The sequence below is a fragment of the Hipposideros armiger genome, unplaced genomic scaffold (assembly GCF_001890085.2).
Source record: "Hipposideros armiger isolate ML-2016 unplaced genomic scaffold, ASM189008v1 scaffold_692, whole genome shotgun sequence".
NCBI classification, from domain to species: Eukaryota; Metazoa; Chordata; class Mammalia; order Chiroptera; family Hipposideridae; genus Hipposideros; species Hipposideros armiger.
Window position 1 is genome coordinate 988,425 of NW_017732042.1, and position 15,983 is coordinate 1,004,407.

General features: G+C 40.4%; 1 protein-coding gene across 1 annotated transcript in view; it reads left to right on the forward strand.

Annotated features, from left to right (window-relative positions):
- Positions 1 to 7,087: 7,087 nt before the first annotated feature.
- TAF15 (TATA-box binding protein associated factor 15) overlaps positions 7,088 to 15,983 on the forward strand; it is a 28,300-nt gene continuing 19,404 nt past the window's right edge. Inside the window, exons 1-5 of the mRNA XM_019626874.1 lie at positions 7,088 to 7,199; positions 13,412 to 13,451; positions 14,923 to 14,974; positions 15,061 to 15,145; positions 15,228 to 15,333. Coding sequence (XP_019482419.1) covers positions 7,193 to 7,199; positions 13,412 to 13,451; positions 14,923 to 14,974; positions 15,061 to 15,145; positions 15,228 to 15,333 — 290 coding nt within the window. The 5' untranslated portion in view covers positions 7,088 to 7,192. The remainder of the gene's footprint in view (positions 7,200 to 13,411; positions 13,452 to 14,922; positions 14,975 to 15,060; positions 15,146 to 15,227; positions 15,334 to 15,983) is intronic.

Here is a 15,983-nt window from a genome sequence, read left to right on the forward strand (position 1 = left end):
CCCAGCGCTGTTCCCCTCCTCCAATTCCCCAATAAAATCTTAAAAAAAAAAAAATTTATACAATGTGATTCTTGGATCACCTGCATTGAATCACCTGGAGACTTTCAAATTCAGATTTCAAAGTCCTACTCTAGACCTACTTAATCAGTACATACTAGATACCAATGTTTAAGAGGAAGAAAGCGCTAGGTTTTCCAAGGGTCTGGCTCTTCCCTTCCCTCTCTCTCTATCTTGACTGGGCAGGCTCCTGACCCAGCTAGGCTGGCAGTCCTCTCCATACTTCCTCTTCAAAGAGAGCTGCTTCCCCACCCTCCCTCTCTCTGCACCCGGCTTGGTTCAAATCCACAAGGCCTCCCAGCCCTCCCAGAGTGGACAGGACTTCTGTGGAACTCATGCCAGGGCTTGAGCATGTTGCCTGCCCAGGATAGCAGCTGCCCAGGCCATTCCTTCTTCTCTGACAGAAGGCAATAGCTGGCCCGTGAGTCGTCTTCCTGACCAGGACCCCTTGAATCAGGCAGGATGTGTGGACCTGGACAAGGCCCCTCTGGGCCTCAGTTTCTCTCTTCATAATACGAGAAACAATCAGCTTTGTCTCTGCCCCTTCCTCCTCTCCAGGAAGTGTGCAGAACACAAAGCAGATTTTTATCAGAAGGCATGCTGGGCTCCGGAGAAAAGCACTAATGGAACGATCAACCTCCAAAAAACGACAATAAGAATAAGAAGAGGAATAATGAGGGCATGAGATTAGCTTGGGAGAGCTGAAAGGAGGCTTTCCCCAGAGTTGTGAGAATTATAACTGTGATAATTTGGATACATGATTGGCCATAACCTCTGGGCATTTTTAGCTGTGATTCAATTCTAGAAGCTGTGACTTTCTAGCCATTGCTTCTGCCTCTGGAAGAGAAATTTCCTCTCTCCAGCACATGTGGACATGTCTCATCAGTTTGGGTCACATTCACAAGTATACCTACCTATCTCCCTCCTTTTATGCACACATGCATATGCTCATATGGGATTGGAAAAAGCAAGAAATTTGGAGCAAGGCAGACCTGGGTTTGAATCTTGATTTTTTTTTGTCACACTCTGTTGAAACTTGCAAGTCAACTAACCACTCTGAGTTTCTGGCATTTTAAATCGGGATAACAATAATTCCTGTCTTTTCTAGTACCCCAATTTGCTATGGGGAGCAAGCTAGACCATTAATAAATGGTAAATCCTATCAAGGGCTGGACATTGGGTGCACCGACACAAGCGAATACACATGTATTCTTCACACAGGTTCACGCCCTAGTGCGTTTACATCCAGATGACATACACAAGCCTGCTCCAGGACAATCACATGAGCACCTCCTTGCCAGGCAGTGCTCTTTGGCTCAGAGCCGTCCCATCTCCCCTAACCCTCATCATGGTTGGCAGAACCGTCAGCCTCTTTTGGTTTGTTTTTTACTCACACCAGGACCCAGGGGACTTACAAAGAGCACAATAAAAGCCTGGCTGATCTGGCACTGTGCCCCACTTCCCTTCCACATAAAGGTTATCTAACTGCCAGGCATCTGGCCTGAAAGGCTGGGCCAGGACCTGCTCGGCATCTGCTGCTTTGCTTAAAAGACCTGCTAACAGGAAATTGTCTGGTTCCTTTCTACCCCAAACAGGAAGTGCCTACCCAGAGAATGGGATAGCCTGGTCATTTACAAGGAGCCTTCCCCTCCCAAAGTAGAACCTCAGGGTAATCTTCATGGGAGGCTTGCTCTCTAGGAAGCCTGGAGGAGTGGGGCTCCAAGGGGGATGCCTCTCAGTGGGTTGCGGGGCGGGTGGTGATGATGGCTACTGCTGCCCGTGGCACCTGGCACACAGCAGGCCATCATTCTTTCAACAAACACTCACGGAACACATAGGAAAGTCCTAGATAAGGTCTTTGAGTTTGAGGAGTTTACAGACAAGAGAGACAAGTCTTGCTGGTTTTTTTCCTCCTATTTATTCATTCATTAAATACAAGGTTTTTCTTTTTTAGAGCCTACTGTTTCAGGCACTGTGTGAGGAGGCATTGAGGGGTTCAGAGATGAACTATGCAACCCAACTAGAGAACAAATCGGCCTCCAATCAGGTAGGCAAGCCTTGAATTATAGAGTACAACTGTGAGTCCCACAGGATTTCAAAAGGGGCAAAAGATCATTATGATCAGATTTTTACTCTGGGAGGAGCAATAACCTTTCTCTGCTTCTTCTTTTGCCTCCTATACTCTATTCTCAAGCCCGGAGCCAGGGTAATCCTGGTAAGACAGGTCAGTTTCTGCAGGACCTCTGCTAAATGGCTCTCTCTCATGGTTTCCCCTCTCACTCTAAGTCCATTCACAGCTCTTCAGGGTTCTATAAGGCCTTACACCAGTGGTGGAAGGGCTGGGAAGCCAAACAGCGAATGGAGGCAACTTAGAAACGATCACTAGTGAGTGTTAAAGAACAAAATTTAACTGAGTAAATTTGATGATCGAATTGGCTTCATTAAGCAATTCATGAATCACTAGAAGGGCTCCAATGAGTTGTGCAAAATGGAAGGTTTTTATAGGAAGAAAGAGGGTGGAACTAAATTAAGATTGATTATTTCAGGCAAAGACACCTTCCCTTAGGGAAAGGCAGGGGGTCTTATAAGTGAGGCAGATTACCTCACTGTGGGGATCAGGAAATTCCAGACTTATTGGTTTAAAATTCCACTCCTGGGAGAGGCTGAAACTGCCTTAGGTTAGTTATTAAGTTTTGGTTTGGTGACTTGGCTTAGCAAAAGTGACTATATTTTGGATCTCTCTCTCTCTCTCTCTCTCTGTCTCTCTTTCTTTCTCTCTCCCTCTAATAGCTAGAAGCCTCCATCAGCCATAGGCTGGAGGAGTGAAGGGAGGAATGGGATTTCTGGAACCCAGGAGCCAGGGTCACTGATGTGGAAACTGGAGCTCTGGAGAAGACAGCTGTGCCTGAGCCTGCCCCACGGCAGAGAGGGATAGGGAGAAATAACCCTTACTCCACTTTTTCTTCTCCCAGCTAATTTCCCAGCAGGGCACCCATTGGCTGATACTAGTTGGAAGCTACTGCCTGAAGGAATCTCTGAAAGTGAATTGCAGCCTGCAGTCAGCTCCCCTAGTGAGGACTTGAGGATCAAGGGCAAACAGCCTCAGTACCATGACCTCTTCAGATACATTCTGCTAAAGTTGATGTGTAAAATGTATCTGCTGTCTTCCCTAAATATGCCAGGATAATGGGGGTAGAAGGAGCAGGATCTTGTAGCGTGAAAAATGACTGGGTGGGGTGGCTGGCTATCTCAGTTGGTTAGAGCGCAGTGCTCATAACACTGTGGGCAGAAAAGGGGCCACATGTTATACGTGACAAGCTCTGGAGACTGAAAAATAACCACAGAGGATGGTATGAACATAAAAACTCTTAACTAAGGTGGGCCACATGGGAAGTCACATCTTTAGCTTCCTCATTAAGTTAATTTGCGTTTTCAGTGGGCCTGTTCTTTGTCTTGCTGTACCTAAGATAACATCTTTAATCCTTTTTTCCAGACCAGAGCTGAAAACAGCAAAATTCCTCATTATTATGCTTATTTCCTGATTACCATCTCTATGTGCTGTAAAGAGTGAACTGTTAGCTATACTGCACCCACCTGTGTGGGAGGAGGACCTGTCTCTCCAATGTCCTTTTATCCAATCCCAAGGATTTCCCCGCTTTGCTTTCTCCCACCTCCTTCATCTATCACCAGTGGATTTCATGTAACCTTGCTCCTTTGATTTTATGTATAAAATAAACTGCAAACTGCCATTTTGAGGAGCATTTTCTCAATCCCGGCTTTTGCTTCCCGGCAATTGTTGACAGTTTGGCTTAAATAAACTCTTATAAGTTTTCTCTTAGGCTGGATATTTTTCATCAACAACACCAAGGTTGGCGGTTCAATCCCTGCATGGACCCCTGAGCTGTGCCCTCCACAACTAGACTGAAACAACTACTTGACTTGGAGCTGATGGGTCCTGGGAAAACACACTGTTCCTCAATAAAATTTATTAAAAAAAAAAAAAAAAGAAAGAAAGGAATGACTCAGTGAAGCCTATTTCAGGTAATCATCCCCAGGCAAAAGCCTAGAAGACAGAAGGGCACAGGAGACAATGTGTGAGTCCTTTTGTGGCAGAGCAGGACCCTTGGAAAGAAGCCCCAGAGCAATGCAGACCTAGCAGGAGTTCCCTTTTTCATGTTTGGGAGACCAGGGATACTGTATAAAGAACACTGGGCTTGGTCCAAAGGCCTGGGTTTGAGCTCTGCTTTTGTCCTTAATAGGCCGTGTGAACTTGGTAAAGAATTTCATCTTCCTGAGCTTCAGTGTTCTCATCTACAAAATGTGGATAAAGCAATACGTATTTCACAGGGCATCCAGAGGATTAAAAGAGATAATGGACATAGAAAATTAAATGTCAGTCCATTGATCCGATTCCTCAGAAGCTCCCCATGGTTTTAAATTTAATATCCAAATTCCTCTGCAAGGCACACGAGGCTCTTCAAGCTGTGGCTTCTGCCTACTTCTTTCACTTCATTTATCACCACTCCCCACTCCTGCAACTCTACAGATCAGCCAGACTAACCCACTTGCAAGTCCCAGAACTTGGCTCTCTCCCGGTTTTTGCAAATGCAGCCCTAGCCCTTTGTTTTATACCATGCTGTTCCTGATATACACCTCACTTCCTGGCTAATTCCTGTTCTTTCTTCAAAGCTCAGTTTAGGAGGCATCTCCTGCAGGAAACCGTCCATAATATGGGCTCCACCCTTCGTGTAGTCTAGATGCTCATCTTTGTGTTTTCAGAGCACCCTCTGCATCCTCCAATTCTAGCATGTTTAGCTAGAATCACAGGTTTGTACTGTCCCTGCTATGAGATTGCAGTTCCTGGAGGGCAGGGCTGTGGTGCTTCCTATTTCTCTATCTCCAGAGCCTTCCAGGGCCTGACACCTAGTAGACCTCAGGAGATGGCAGTTGAGTGAAAAATGCATGCATGAATGAATGGATGCATGGTGGTACAAGCTTAAGGAGGCAACGGTGAGCAATACGTTCTATGTTCCTGTCTTTAAAAAAAAAAAATCCCAATTCTAAAAAAAAAATTAAGAACAATCTAGAAGTCTTTCCTCCCCAGTAACCCAGTTCCTTCCTGCTATTGCACATGCCCTTCTCCTCTGGTTGCCTTCCTCAATATATAAGCTGAACAGCTAAATTGTTTTTAGTCACGCAAGAATTTTTATTCCTTTAGCCTTACTTGTTTGGACCTGTTTAGGGAGCTCTGTGACCCTCTACATCCAGAGTTGAAGGCACAGTTACTGCTGGTACAATGAAGAGAGATGACCTCATGCCTTTTTTCTAACCTGAAGGCATTCATTCTGGATGTACCGCTCCATCTCCACCCCAACCTGCTCCTCCTCCTCCTATATTCCCTATCACAGTGAATGACACCACCATCTATCTGTCCACTTGTCTAAGTGGGAATCCCAGAATTTACCCCAGACTTCTCTCTCTTTGCTAGTCTCTCCCACCCAAATTGGTCACCAGGTCTTGCTCAACCTACCACCTAAGTTATCTCAGGGATCTCTTTGCTTACCTCCATCTCCATAGCTACAACCTAAGTCCAGGCGACTATGAGCTCTTACCAGAATGATAGTACTGGCCACCTATTAATAATTGGTCTCCCTGTTATAGGCATCTTCCATCTCTATACATTCTTAGTACCACAGCTTGAAAATGCAAATCTGATCTTTTAAAATCCTTCCATGAGGGGTTTCCACTGCCTTCAAGATAAAGTAGACTCTAATGTACTTTACAAGGTCTGAGCTACTTATCTGGCCTCATCTCTTACCATTCTCTCCTGGCAGATAAACTTTAAACATTGAATTACTTGTTTTGCAACTAATCTAAAGCACTTTTCTCCACTTCTTCACTTGGTCAACTTCTTCTCACCACCTACGGTTTGCCTCAGATGTCACCTTGCCCTCAGGGAAAAGGTCCTTGTGTGCTCTCTGAGCGGTCAGTTGTCTCACAATCTAGAACTCTAGCTCCCTCTCCCTTGGGTGGTGACCCCTTTGGGGGTCGAACGACCCTTTCACAGGGGTCGCCTAAGACCATCGGAAAACAAAAAGATATTTACATTACGATTCATAACAGTAGCAAAATTACAGTTATAGAGTAGCAATGAAAATAATTTTATGGTTGGGGGTCCCCACAACATGAGGAACTGTATTAAGGGGTTGCAGCATTAGGAAGGCTGAGAACCGCTGCGCAGTAAAGTGTAATGGTTAAACCCACAGGCAGCGGTATCTGGTTACCAGGATTCGAATTCCACGTCAGCCATTTACTAGCTGTGCGACCTAGAACAGATGAATTCTGCCTTCTCTGTAACGCGGGTATAACATTTCATCAACCTGTGAGAATTAAATGAGATGATGTAAGGTACAGCGCAGAAAACTAAAGCTCTACACCCCATCCCGCCTCATCTTTAGAGTCCGGTCTGTGTGTGATTGTGATTTCGTTTTAATGTACACGAATGTTCTATTATCACCTTGTAGTTTATTTTTTACTTGACAAGGTAGTTTTAACACACCAGGAGATCAGGTACCTGAGGTCCTCACGACTTTGCGTCGCCGAGCTCCTCGACTCCGAACGCCCCCCGGTGGCTCAAGCTGTCTGCAGCCCCAGCGGACCGAACTAGGGCATACCATTTGAAACTTTAGGGGAAGAAAGACCATTTCTAACCAAATAGTATGTTTATAAATTCTCTTTTTCGCTTCCTAACCTCAAATTCTATCAGACCCAATAAAGTGTGAAATAGGATTGTAATTAGGACGCAGAGAGCAGGTTCAGGTTCCTCCCCCAGGCTGATCGCGGCATTGGTACTTTCTCTTCTCGGTTCCCTCTCAATAATGGTACCGTTCGCGGAGGGGAGAACAGAGAGGGATTCCGAAGGCCTCAGGGTTAGGGGGCCGGTACTAGTACAAAACCACCCCTCCTGCCGTGACGCTATGGTACCGCCCACCGCCCTCTGATTGGCTACCGAGGCCCCGCAGTCGGGCTCAGCAAGCCGCGCCGACCTCAGTACAGCTTCGGCCGCTGTGCCGCCTGGCTCTGGTATTCCTTGTTCTCGGCGGGTTGTAGGGGCTCTGCGCTCCGGCCGTTAGTCATGTCGGGTAGGTGATTATTTCAGCGAGCAACGGCAGCGGCGAGAAGGGGCCTGGAGGGGTTGGGCCGTTTTCCCGCCCACTGGAAGGCCCCAAGGGAAAGGCTCCGGCCCTGAGGGGAGGCTGGGGGTGGGGAGGGGGGAACGGACGCGGCCTCCGCCATGTTGGACTGGAGGGACGCACGCTCCCAACGCTCTGTGTCTACAAATCACGGCGGGAGCGCTTCATGCCCCGGCTTTTGGTCCTGTCCTTGGAACCTGAGGCGACGTGCGGCTCTCGAGGGAGGGTGTGTGAGTCGGGGGGGGGGCAGAGGCCGTCTACGCCATCACAGGGGCGGGGGGATCCCGTGATTAGAGTATCAGTCTGAGAGAATCGGTGCTTCTGGTTCTCCGCTCCGCCTCAGATCTTTCAGCGAGGCCTCGGGCCAGTCATCTCGCCGCCTTGTACCTCAGTTTCCCCATCCATGAAGTGGAACTGGGCCTTCTGACTCACCCATTCATCAGGTGGGGGCCGTGACGCTCTGGGAGCTCTTTCAAAAGGACGTTGCCTTCCACGAAATCCTACTTATCGGCATTCCCTCTCGTAACTACCTGAATTCCAGTTGGGGGAGGGGGGTGGTGTTTGCATATAATTCAGCTTCCTCTTCACCCATCTTTGTCATTCTCTCCTCATCAGTTTTTTTATCTCCTGCAAGAGCTTGAAAACGAGCCTTTTCTATTATCGACAGCCTCCTGTAGGTACATATGGCGTTTACCTTACAACATACAGACCAAAGAAAGGCAGTCTAAATGCAAAGCACTTAAATTGATAGAGGCCTCCCCCCCCCCCCCATTGTGTGGAAGAGAAAAAGCAGCATTGGTCTCCTTAGGACAGCCAGTTTAGATCCTGCTAACCCAGAATATAAAGTCTGAAACATGGGTGTTCTGATAATAGCAGTCCTAGCTGACGATGCAAAGCCCTCTGTTGTTGGGTACATCACAGGCTGCAAAGACCCAGCTCTCCACTTGCCAGAATCCATGAGAGTTACATATCACTTTTCAGGTGGAAAAACGGAACATTTCCTTAAAGCCATATGGTTGGGATGAAAATGACTGCCGACAGACAGTCGCACATTTATTTAAATACCTGTTGGTATTGAAAACAAGAAATTTCTTACCCCAAAGGAGATGTTGGTACTTCATTTACCAGGTGCATAATTTGAAATGAAGTCTGGTAAAACTCCACAAAAGTACATAGAAGTACACCGTGAGGAGGGGGTGTATCTCACCCATGTTTAAAAAAAGAAAAAGATTCTCCCATCCTCATGATGAAATTTACCAGCTTTCAGTGAATACAGTGCTTATTAAACACTTGGCCTGTCTTGATAGTTAACATAATTGTTATAAAATAATGGCTTAATTTTATGGGACTAGGTAACTTTTATGGAAAATTAAATTTTAGAGGTTTACCATGTAAAGTCCAGAATTTTCAGTGTGTGAGCCCGTTTACCCATTTAAACTGATCTTTACCAAGACCCCAGATGTTTATCACTTTGTAATTTGAGTTTTTTTATAAGTTGGCTTTCGTGTGTAAAAAGAACGATTTAATAATTGCCAGTTACTAAATTAAAGCTAGAACCTTTAAGTTCTATTTAATGTTATCTATACATTTGTAACATATAAAAATGATATTTTTGATTTTTGTATAAAAATATGAGTAATGCTTTTGACTTACTCTTTTTTTTTTTTTAGCTGAGCCATCCTGCTACCTGTTGGCAGCTCAGCGGCTGCTCAGCTCGGGCNGAACCGCTGTTGCTCAGAGCTCAAACTCTTGAGTGAGCTCTTAACCAACTGAGCCACTCGGCCGGCCCCTACTTACTCTTTGATGAACGTTTAATAAATTTAACAGTAAACTCCCCCCTAAACCACTAATGACATTAAGTTTCTTTAAGTCCTTTAAACATTCCAGACTACACCTATAAGTTTAATTTATCAAATTGACTCAACCACTCCAGATGCCTGACAAACCTAAGAACATATAAGCACTTACATAATCAGTAAATCAAAATTGTAAGTATTGTCAGACTCAGACATTCAGATACTATTTACACATGTGAATTATCTGACACCTTTCAAGTATAAATCTAATATCAATTATACATATAAAAATTAAAGTAAAAATACTTCTAATTTTGGCTATATGGCAGACCAAGATAACTTGAAAATTCTCTGTAGTTTTACAAACACCTAAAAATTCAAGAACTCACAAAAACATAAAAGGCAAGCCCCAGCTGCCAGAAATCAAGTAGAAGTTAGTATGGTAGGCACAGAGCTAACTTGGTTGCCCTAGAGAGGAGGGTATAGATTTCATCATTTAGAAACTTGGATTTTATTACCCAAGTAACTAAAACTAAGGACAGGAGATGAAACCTTGACCATTAGAGTAATGGGAACTGAGACCCTTACATAAGACCTGGATGTTTGAAGGATTATCTTCTGTGAAAGAATAAACTAGAAAAAATGCGTACCAGCGTAAGAGAGAATAAGGACGCCTAGGCCCTGAATGCCTTGGGGGGGGGGGGGAATGTCCTGAGAATTCATAACCTGGAACCTGTGCTTCATAGGATTAGGGTGTACATTTAGGCTAGTTATGGGGTCCAAGAAACTTGAGCCAAGAAATTAACATAATTGGTTCTGGGTTGGTAAAAACCTTGGTTTCCTGGTAGAAACAAATGAAAAACGTTTTCTGCAGGAAATTTCATGACCCAGGTCACAGAAATCTTATAGAAAAAACATGCCTTGGAAAAGATGAGGTCACAGTAAAAAATTGCAGAACTCTAGGAAACGGTTCACCAAAATGAGAGTGTCAAGTGGGATTAGAACCCCTAATAAAAAATGTGAAAGTGAATATTATATGTTTAAAATTATTAAAAACCTAAAACGAATGAACTTTCAGATCAAGGTGTTGTGAAAAAAGGCCACATAGATTTGAAAAATAACCAACTATAACTTCTAGAAAATGGAAAAAGTGGATAAATTGAATGCAGATAGGCCTAGTTGAAGAAATAATTAGTGAAGTGAAAGATGTGATATAATTACCCAGAATTCAATTCAGAAGGATAAAGAGATGAAAAATGAAAGATTAAGAAACATGGGAAATCCGAGTTTGAGAAGAAAATGGGGGAATTAATAGTTAATATATTTTCCAAAATTCATGAATTTTTTTGAATCAAGCAATTTCAAATACATAAAAATCACTTCATACCTAGATACATTAATACAAAACTGCAGATTGAAATATCAATAACAAACCTACCAGAGGGGAAAGGAAATGGTAAGATTGATATTTAAAAGTTTTAAGATGCCAGAAAATAGTAAAATGATTTTTGGAATTGAGAGGAAAAATAGCTGTTGACCTTGAGATTTTTACTCAAAAAGACTAAGACTGCCACTTTGAGGTCTTTGCTGAAAGAACTAATAAGTTAAACACAGAAGGGAGGAGGAGGATGAAAAAAAGCAACGTAGAGGAGGCAAACAGTAAATAAAAAGCAAATGCTGACCGAAACATTGAAAATTAAAGTGAGTACATTTAGAGATTTAAAAAAAGTAGAAGCAAAAGGATGGGAAAATGGAGCAAAATAATAGGTGAAGGCTGATTGGCATGTTTATTAGGGTTTTTCTAGTGGAGGTTGAAGATCGCTTTGAACTTTGTCAAGAATGCATGTTAAAAATTGAACAATTAAATTATGAATGGTAACTTACTAAAAACAGAAATTGAATATCACTTGTAAAGCAGTAGAAGGAAAAGCAATAAAAATCCAATAGGAGGCAGGAAAGGAGTTTAAAGGAAAAAGGGATCCTGGTCAGTGGAAAGTTCAATAGAGGCAAGTAGAGATAAATAAAAAAACAATAGTAAAAGTACAAAAACACCAACTTAAAGACATTTTCACATTGGGAAAAAAATGATCTAGCTATGTGCTGTTCAGAAGTATACCTAAAACATGAGAATAAATGTTGAAAATACATAGAGGGAAAACACCAACCAGAAGGAATATTATTACAAGTCAGAACAAAGTGGACATTTTGAATGATAGTATTTATGTAATGTTAAAAGGAAATTCACCAGGAAGATCTAAATCTACTTTTATGTGCCTAACATAACATCAAAGTATAGAAAGCAAAAAAACAAAATAAACCAGCCTAGTCAATTAGAGCTTTTGAACCATACCTCTCTAATTAATAGGTCATGCAGACCAAACATTAATAAGAATGTGAATGATGCAACTAACAAGTATCCTATAGACTTCACAGAATTCATTCAACATTTAGAAAATTCACAGTTCTCTTCAAGCACTTATGGGACATTAACACAAAATATTTACCAAGGGGCAAAAGCAAAAAACAGCAAATCCTAACAAATATCAGGAATGATACAGAAAATACTTTTTCTGGCTATAGTGGAATATAATTAGAAGACAGAGAATCAAAACCTTATACACTTGGAAATAAAAACACTTCTAAGTAATTCATGGGTCCAGACACTAGGCTCAAGTGTCAAGTACTCATAATGAGCAGTTTGGCATGCCCTAAATAACAAAATGATTTTCTCTGAATATAAAACATCTGCACTTTCTCAAGTATTATATACTAAGTGTCAGACTTATTGGTTAATATGCTTATTTCTATGTCTTCTGCTGTTGTAAAGTCAGCCAACTAAAATCAAATTGACAGTTTCAGAAGGGTGAAGTGACTGGGTTACAGTTAAGGACTCTTAATACTTTAGAGTTGAGCCAGTCACATGACCTATGTCGTGTATTTCTATAATTTTACCTGAGGGATGTACACAAGAATGTGGATCCCCCTTGTCACTGGGAGGATCCACATTCATGCCTGCTGAACCCTCCCCATAATGCTTTTTCAGTTTCTGATTTGGTTGAAGCTAATTTCCTTCCCCATTTGATAGATGCATCTAATCCCTATGGTCCAGTTAGATTCTGTACCCTTTTCATATATTTTTTAATTTGGTTGTTAGCTGTAAATCTATAGTCATTTTATCATGGGCATGGCAGTGATGAACATTTTTTTCTTTTTCATCTAAGGTAGCCTTATGCCCTTCACATTCAAAGAAGTATTTTGTGTCAGCATTGCATTCAGTAATTCTTATAATTAAGGATTTAAAAAAAGTAATTTTGTTCAGTCTGGTTGGAGATCTGTATTGCAGAAAAGTGGCAAATTTGATGTCACCTACTTATACAGCCAGTGGCAGTGTTTTCATATTGTAGCTTAATATGAATTGAATGAAAAAGTCACTGATTTGATTTGATTTTTGGTGGGTTTTTAGAACTGTCCAACAACAAATGGTTTTGTTTCATATTGGATGAGGTTGGGCCTCATGGTCAGCAGTTTGAGACTCCGTCATTTTTTGCATTTAAAAGTATTTCATATAGTATTACTCTTCTCTTATTCATCACTAATAAACTTAGGTCATTCATTTGACTGAGTAGAACCCTAAAGGATAGAGCCTATTCAAAAAATTTTGATGCGACATTTTGAACTATTGAGAAAGCTTGTAGTTCAATTTTTTTTCTTCTGTTTTTGACATCATTACTCAATTCATGCCTGCCTTGGTAGTTTTTTTTGCCAAATAGGAAGCTAGAAGTAGGTGTCACTGAGTTGGTATATCAATTGGCCAAGACGGAAAGCTTGGAAAAGTTGGGCTTAAACAACTAACAGCTGCTTTACCGCTGTCTTCACAGATCTTTTTGTTGCTGCTGACAGCCAAAGCAATCCAGTACCAGGGAATGGCGTAGGTGTTGGGTTGGGGATGATATATATGCAAGTAAATGTAATCCTGGGGATTTATCTTGTCATTGTGTGTCTTCCCCCTTTTTGGTTCTGATTAGGTTTAACAGATGTCTTTTTGTATATAAAGATAATATAGCTTGAGCTTTTGATTTTTGTTAAAAGGGTGTGTTTTTCACTGATCATTTCACATTTGTTCATTTGGTTCTCCTGACCATCAGGACAGTTGTAGAGTAGTTGTTTTCAAAGATGCAGTTACTATAAACAGCAAATACTATTTGTACAGATTCTCCTTGCACAGTATTTTTAACTTCTAGTTTTTCTTTCTGTAGTTCCTTTTTATGACATTTTAAAATTACATTTCATCTGTAAGATCTAAAGTCAGCCTTTGAGGGAAGCATAATTTTAAATCAGATTTAAAATTCTTTTTATGTGTTTTAGATTCTGGAAGTTACGGTCAGTCTGGGGGTGAGCAGCAAAGGTAAAGTACACATACATTTTAATAATACCATGAAAAAGTAGAACTGGGAAAAAAAGATGAATTTAGTTAGGCTTCCCTCTTGAGATTTGGTATCTGGATGTCTTAAGAGAGTTAAATATTAGCTTGGCAAGGGGAAAGAGTTGGCCTGTGTAAATAGGTGCTATAAAACATTTCTTCCTTTTTTTAAAAAACTGTTTTAATTAGTAAATATAGGTACCCTGTAGAGAGTAAAACAAATCTCATAGGTATTATAAAGATGATTTCCTTTGGGACGTTTTTTTAAAAGACAATTATTAAAAGGATTTAAGCAATTCAACTATTAATAGGTTCATGGAAAAAGCATTTCATTTTTTTGTACGTAATATGCTAATATGGTTTTTTTTGGTAACAGATTTTCTAGAAGCACTGTAATAGAAACGTGTAGCATTTAAGAAAAAACTCCTTACCATGCTCACAATAAAAATAAAAGTGTTTTTATGTGAATGTTTACATGCAGTAGAGTTCTCTCGCTTACCAGAAATACAGCCGTCAACTTAAAATATTTTGCAACTCAATGTGAGATATTCAGAATAGCATCTCAGATATCTTCTGTTATCAAGTTTTAAGGTTCATGAAAACTGATTTGACATTTTTATTCTCATAGGATAGTGCTAATCTCATAGTACTAACCATAGAAGGCAACTAGCAAATGTTTATTCAGCAAAATAGATTTTATAAAGTTAAATTCTGTTAGTACTTGATAGCTCTAAAATGATAAAAATATTTTTTTGCAAATGTATTTTTCTTTGGCATATTTTCAGGAAGTTTGTTTCTGACTTGTTAGAGTTTACATTGCTCTAAAATTAAAGCAAATTCAAATCTGAAGAAGGTACATTTATTCAGTCAAACCATGTCAGGCTGTGCTATGACCCTGGGGATACAAAATAATTTCATTCTATGATAGTACTCTGAAGATACACATGCCTCTAATTACTGAGGCACAAAAATTGGAATTTGAATGCCACCCTGCCTTTTCTAGGAAGTTAAAAGCAGATTTAAGGCAAATGGTAGGAAGAAATTAATCTGTCAAAACATAGCTAAATTGATTAAAGTGCTAACTTAAAAAGTCATCATTTTTCTGCTTTAGATACTTCTTGTGGGTTTTGCTGCTTTGTGTAGTCATCCCCTACCCCTACTTCCCAACCATAAAAGTCTGGATTTTCTAGTTCTGGGGAAGTTTTGTTCATTTGTAGGAGATTGTCAAAGCAAAACTTTTGGTGTTTGGCATCCAAGAGATCTGGGAATGACTTCATTTATGTCTTGAATAGTCTTTGGTCATCACCTTTCAATTTAGATTCAAAGAGACAAGCAGATTAACAGTTTCTCAGAAAAGAAGCATGTATTTGAGTTGAAAGTTGAAAACAAAGATAGAGTTCTTTAAGCTTTTAAATTCTAGCACATTTCTTTCAAGTACTATATTTTTCTTTTACAGTTATTCTTCCTACGGAAATCAAAGCAATCAAGGTTATGGACAAGCATCACAAGTAGGTTAAAATATAAATTGTGTTCTTCATAAATAGTAATTTTTATCTTAAGTGGGTGATGAAACTTGTATTTACCTAAATTTCAGAGCTATTCTGGCTACGGGCAAACTACTGATTCTTCATATGGACAGAACTATGGCAGCTACTCCAGTTATGGACAAAGCCAATCAGGTTGGACTGGTTTGTTAAATTTCCTATTTTACAAATTAAAAATCAGAACCTTGACTAAATGATACATCCATCCTGTCTTTAGGTTATTCACAATCCTACAGTGGTTATGAGAATCAAAAGCAGAGCTCCTATGGCCAACAATCGTACAATAATAACCAGGGACAGCAAAACACGGAATCATCAGGAGGGTAAGGAAACAATAAAATACTGAGTTGTGTGGGGCAGTGCAAATAACACTTTAGATATTAAACAGACTTCACCAGCATACTCCTAGCTTTAAACATTTTTTTCAGAAAAGTTTTGATGGATTATTAGTTTTGTGTTAGGAAGAATGTGGAAATTGTCAGCACTGTCATTTGATACTTATGTGTTCGTAAGATTATTGTTTAGCTGTAAATGATGGTACATGATTTAAAGGTTAAAAGGAAAAATTTGGACCTCTGCTTTATAGCTGAGATTAAATAAAAACCTACCTATAAAAGGAGACTTCTTTCTCATTACTTCGATTTCTATTTTATTTTTTAACCATTTTAATATATTACCTGTTCAAGGACAAAATGTTAAAGAAAAAAGTGCCAAAACCTATCCACATATTTCAGATACCCTAAAATATGTTTGATTTGGTAACATAGGTATATGAATATTTACCAGCAAATTTACAGGTTTTATAGTTTTATAACTTTCAGATTTGAGGAGCTGTCTGTACGTGTTATTAATTTAAATAATAGCAATTTTTTTATTATGCTTTATATTTTGTTTTGTTTTGTTTTAAGATTTTTAAAAAAATTTCTTTTTTTTTATTGGGGAATTGGGGGAATGGGAACAACGCTGGGGAATT